General features: G+C 45.1%; 1 protein-coding gene across 2 annotated transcripts in view; it reads right to left on the minus strand.

Annotated features, from left to right (window-relative positions):
- Positions 1–2,429: 2,429 nt before the first annotated feature.
- Positions 2,430–5,076, minus strand: part of gabra5 (gamma-aminobutyric acid type A receptor subunit alpha5) — a 25,169-nt gene continuing 22,522 nt past the window's right edge. For both annotated transcript variants that reach the window (XM_062450479.1, XM_062450478.1), the window contains 3 exons: positions 4,872–5,024; positions 3,957–4,168; positions 2,430–3,444 (listed from right to left, as the gene is read on the minus strand). In XM_062450479.1, the coding sequence (XP_062306463.1) occupies positions 3,145–3,444; positions 3,957–4,168; positions 4,872–5,024 (665 nt within the window). In that variant the 3' untranslated portion in view covers positions 2,430–3,144. The remainder of the gene's footprint in view (positions 3,445–3,956; positions 4,169–4,871; positions 5,025–5,076) is intronic.

Consider the following 5,076-nt stretch of genomic DNA (forward strand, 5'->3'; position numbering starts at 1 on the left):
TTTCAGAACGGTTTCCTGCAGTCACGCGAAACGCTGCCCATTATTGAAACTTGGGGGTTTCAATAATGGGCGGCGTCCAATAATTGGGGGTGGCGTCCACCTATAAAAAGCAGCAATATATGAAATTCTCATCTCATGGGTTGTCTGTACGTGGTTTTCTTCATAATTTTTTATGAATTTTTTAAGCATATAGACCTATTATGAAGATGTAGACAGCCACGCGCATCTTCCTCCCCTACCGCCCACTTCTCTGCTGCGTAGCACAGTATCCTCTAGTGGCCAATACGGGAAGTGCAGCCAGTGGATGTGTTGTGCCTCGCCCTCAGTTTAATTGATGATAAAGTGATAATGTCGGGGATTTCAGGCACTCTCTTTTGGGCAAACTACATAATTAACTTAATTCGGCTCGGCTGGACTCTTTAATTGACAGTCTAACTGTTCACAGCTATAGCCTCAGGAAGTTCTTCAAAACGTAATGAAGTTAAGATGAGTTCATTCAGCGTACGAAGCACAAAACTATAAACGCATAATCAACTAACGAAGATAGACAGCTGACAAAAACTACTTATGAGCAATTGTAATGTTTTCAGTTCGAAGTCAACTATAAAGACTGCATCCCGTTAAGGCGCAATTCACCCTCAATCGGTCTTCTCCGCAAGCAAAGTCTCCTTTTGTAGGCCAGGCCCACCGTCTCACAGGCTACAGAGCAGTCCTGTGATTGCTGCCATTTGGTGCCATCAGTGGCAGCTTATACGGGCATGGAGAATGGTCATGCTGGAACTTAAGTGGAGCTAAATCCTTGAAAAACAGATGTGAGCCAGATGTTGCTGCCACGGCGGACCAAGAGGAAGGATCCAGCGGCCGCGCCACAGTGGAAATTGCGTGCCTACGCGTGCATGGACTGTGCGTGTTTGTAATCAAAGCATTAATCAGAACGGGCGCGAGGCCCACAACAGTCCTCCAGCGGTAGCAACCTCCTGCGGATCCCCTAGGCAACAACTTCTCTCCGAGCATCAATGTAGTCCAGCCGGGAAGCAGCGGAGACAATTCGCTTCCCATCCCACACAACCATAGAAAGACAAGAAAAAGAACTGAATGTATTTCCAGTGACGGCAGTGAAAAACAACTCTTCTTGGCTTGGTTTGTTGTTGTTATTATTCCTGTATCCTAGCTGAAATGGGTGATAGATGGCCAGGGGGTTCATCCGTGTTCTATTAACCTTGTTGATCGTGATGTGAGCTCATCAACGTTTGCACATGATTAAACGATAAACAGAGGAAACATCCACACACTTGAAGAATCTCTCAATGTAGTTGTGGTATGAGCATCGCACTCATTCAAAGATAGCACAACATCTGAGATATCTCCATAACATTCACAGGAAGCCACCATGTCATAAATCAATAATGCAAGATATAGGTCGAAAGACAGGCATGTATTTATTGCTTCAGACATAATTGGCATTTTGCTTTAAAGGACAGCTGTACATAAATTCATTGAAACATCATCTTACATTTGAGGTGCTTTTTTACTTTGTAAAAGACTGGCCAGTGCTGTAAAGACAATGCTGTCATATGGCAAGAAATATGAACCTCTCTACACAGTTATTAATCCTTCCTGTTCCATACCCTGATCTCTACTCATCACATTTGGGTTAGCTGGATGGAAACTGTCTGTGATGTTCAACTCTCTGAGACTTGATATACAACAATTAGCCCTAAAGTAGTTGCTTGCACAACTCCGCCATAAGAAGCTTGTGTAGTGGGCCACAGTTCATGTAAAAAGCAGCACTCAACGTCATGCTCTCGTTGACCTTTGAAAGCGCGTTCATGATGTGTTGTCACCGCGTATAATAAAGGTTTCTAGAATTGTCTATTCAATGCTATTTCAATCATACTTTTTTCAAATTAAAGGTTTTGATTTTAAAAGTTGGTTAAAATGGTGCAGCCTGGTAATTGGTGGGCTTGACTGCCAAACATTTCCTTTTTTCACAGCCAAAGCAATACTTAGTCTCTGAACTAGCTACTGTATGGTGACTAACCTTACATCTGTGAGGAAAAATATATTTTCAGTCAAAAAAGCATCAAAAGGTTTCTTAATTAAGGGTTGCAAGTATCATCAAAGCACGCAGGAACAAAACAAATTGAGGACCAAGAAGTCTAAAAGAGCTTAAATACAGTATGAAAAAAGCATCCTTTCCCATCAAAACAGCAAAATGTTAAGCTATTTAGGTAATCTTTATATATTCGGTCTTCTTAGCACTAGTCTAAATGTGGCTGTACTTGCATGTAGCATAACATCGAAGCTAACCTTATCGGTTTCATGGAGTCTTCTAGAAGCAGGGGCATATACAACTTTAGCTGCAACTAAACATTATGAGTTTCGAGAGCAGAAGCTGCCACGAGAGCCTAATGTCCATTTGTCCAGTCATCCTTCGTAAATGAGATGTGGCATAGCTGTACATGGACTGTGAACATGACAACACTGGCTTTTTTTTTTTTTAAGGAATTGCAGGAAATTTCAGTGCATTCGTGACGAGTTAACACTCTGAAGGCAACACATTTAGCATGGCTATTCTTCTGCTTTTAACGAGAAAACACAGTCCTGTGTGCTTGGGCCAAGGCTGAAACTAGAATGTTTCAGACCCGTTTGTCAAAAAAGCGAGAGATTCAAAGGTTAGAAGCAGGTTCTGAGTAATAGGTCACAACACAGTAAAAATATCAGTAGTTTTGCATAGCATTTGGCCTTGCTGTACTTTTCAACACAAACTATCTCGACCCTATGAGAAAACAAAAAACCTAAATGTTAATGCCAAATGCTAAATGTTCCTCGTCAGGATTGGTGTCGGAAAGAAACTCCCAATGACTGGATTGCTAGAGGTGTGTCATGAAGTAATTGAACGCATCCGTTAAGAAAGTAGCAGATTATCATACAGTAGAAAGTCAAGGCAGACATGGCAAAACGTTTCTACAGCTATGATCATGCAATGTACAGTACTGTAATGCAGTGCGATGGAAACGAAGAAAAACTCCCCTAATCAATGACGGGAGTAAGGATTGAGAGCTTGGCTTTGTTGTCGATAGCGTTCCAGTTCATCAAACAATATGGCTGACGTAGGGGGAAGGGGGGGGGTGACGAGGGGCCTTATGTTGGGGAATCTGCTCCTTTAATCACAGGCTCCCTGTTAAGATACGTGGCCCAGTAGACCAGGTTAAATGTTCCAAAGAGAACCGGGAAAACTATCCTGGACATCTTGTCAATCTTGCTCACGCTGTTGTAAGTCTTTTTCGGATCCGGGGCCTTGGTCTCGGCGGGTTTGAGCTGGACGGCTGTGCTGTTGGAGATGGTGGAGATGGAGCTGTCCTTGCTGATATTGGGCGTGTAGTTCACCCCCGACGAACAAGCGTTGTTTGGCTTCTTAGACAGAGCCATGGGGTCCTTTTTCTGTTGAGGACAAGAGGACAAACACACTATTTTGAGTTTTGGCGGTCGATTTCTGTCATTAGTACCACTGAGCAAATGAAAATTCACAACATTGGGAGTATTTTCCCCATCCGCAAACAAACACCAACACACACACGCACACACAGCCTTGGACTGTGTGGATCAATTTGGGTGATAGTGTCATGGCCCCATGCCAGGAAACTGGGATCTCCCGCTGTCATGGATACAGCTGTGTGTCCCAGCCCCAGCATGGCCGGCTCACCTCTCGCTTCATTATCATGTGTCACGCTGAGTCTCAGCTCGTGAACGAATCCGACGCTGACAATACTGAGTTGACGGCTAATTGTGACCGCGGAGAAGCTCAGTTAATCATGAGGTTGTTGAAGGTTGCTTTGTATTGCCCCCCACTTCTTAGACACTTAATTTACAGGCTGAACGAGGAGTGGGGGTGATATTCCGTTATACAACCACAGACACACACACACACACAAACACACACACACAACACACACCTTCGGCTGCTGGGCTTCCAGAGCCTTCTTCCCGTCCCAGGCCCAGCTCCGCTTGGTGAAGTAGTTGACGGTGGCAAACTCGATGAGGGCGGAGAACACGAAGGCGTAGCAGACGGCGATGAACCAGTCCATGGCCGTGGCGTAGGCCACCTTGGGGAGCGAGTTACGGGCGCTGATGCTGAGGGTGGTCATGGTGAGCACGGTCGTGACTCCTGGGGAAGGGCCAGAGAGAGGGACAGAGTGAGGGACATAGGGTTACACCTGGACGCTCCGACCGACACCTGGTATGGGTATGCTGTCCCCGAAGGTGGGGGTGTGTCAGTGTATGCACATTAGTGTGTAACTGTTTATAGATATTTGTGTGTTTGTAGGTAGTGTGGGGGAGAGGAGGCTGCTGGTGTTGGGGGAGGGGGGGGTTGTAGTGTTATTAGACTGAAGTGAATGCAAGAAATGTGGATTACAGTCATGAGTGCAGATTACAAAGTCATTTTGTTCATCCACAGCGGCCGAATGTAATTTCCATTTTAATGGGAAATATTGATGCATTAAGTCAGAAATTAATTAGGGTGGGGGTAAGGACAAGTATTTGAGCTGAAGGTGGTAAACATTATTACGTATATATCTGGAGGGCACATGACTTGGCAAATTCACTTCTGAAGCCTCCCTCCTCAAAATCAGACACACACACATTTATGTAAAGACACCCACACACATACACTGCCACACAATCCCCACAATTACACACAGATCTATAAATATGCATACGCTGACACACAAACTCCCCAAAAACACACACACAAATATTTACGCAAACACGTACACACACCGCTTGCTCTGACACACAACACCAAACACAAACACACAGAGCAGTGTTCTATGTGTGTGTGTGTGTGTGTCGGGAGCTGTCACACTGACCAAAGACGGTTCTGGCGGGCACAGACTCGCGATTGAGCCAGAAGGACACCTGGGACAGGATTACAGTCATGAAACAAGGCATGTACGTCTGGATGACAAAGTAGCCAATCTTCCTCTTCAGGTAGAAGTGGGCCATCATCACTGTGTACTGACCTGTAGGAACATGAGCATGAGGGAGGGAGGGAGGGAGAGAGGGAAGGAGGGA

The sequence above is a fragment of the Osmerus eperlanus genome, chromosome 24 (genome assembly GCF_963692335.1).
Source record: "Osmerus eperlanus chromosome 24, fOsmEpe2.1, whole genome shotgun sequence".
Taxonomy (NCBI): domain Eukaryota; kingdom Metazoa; phylum Chordata; class Actinopteri; order Osmeriformes; family Osmeridae; genus Osmerus; species Osmerus eperlanus.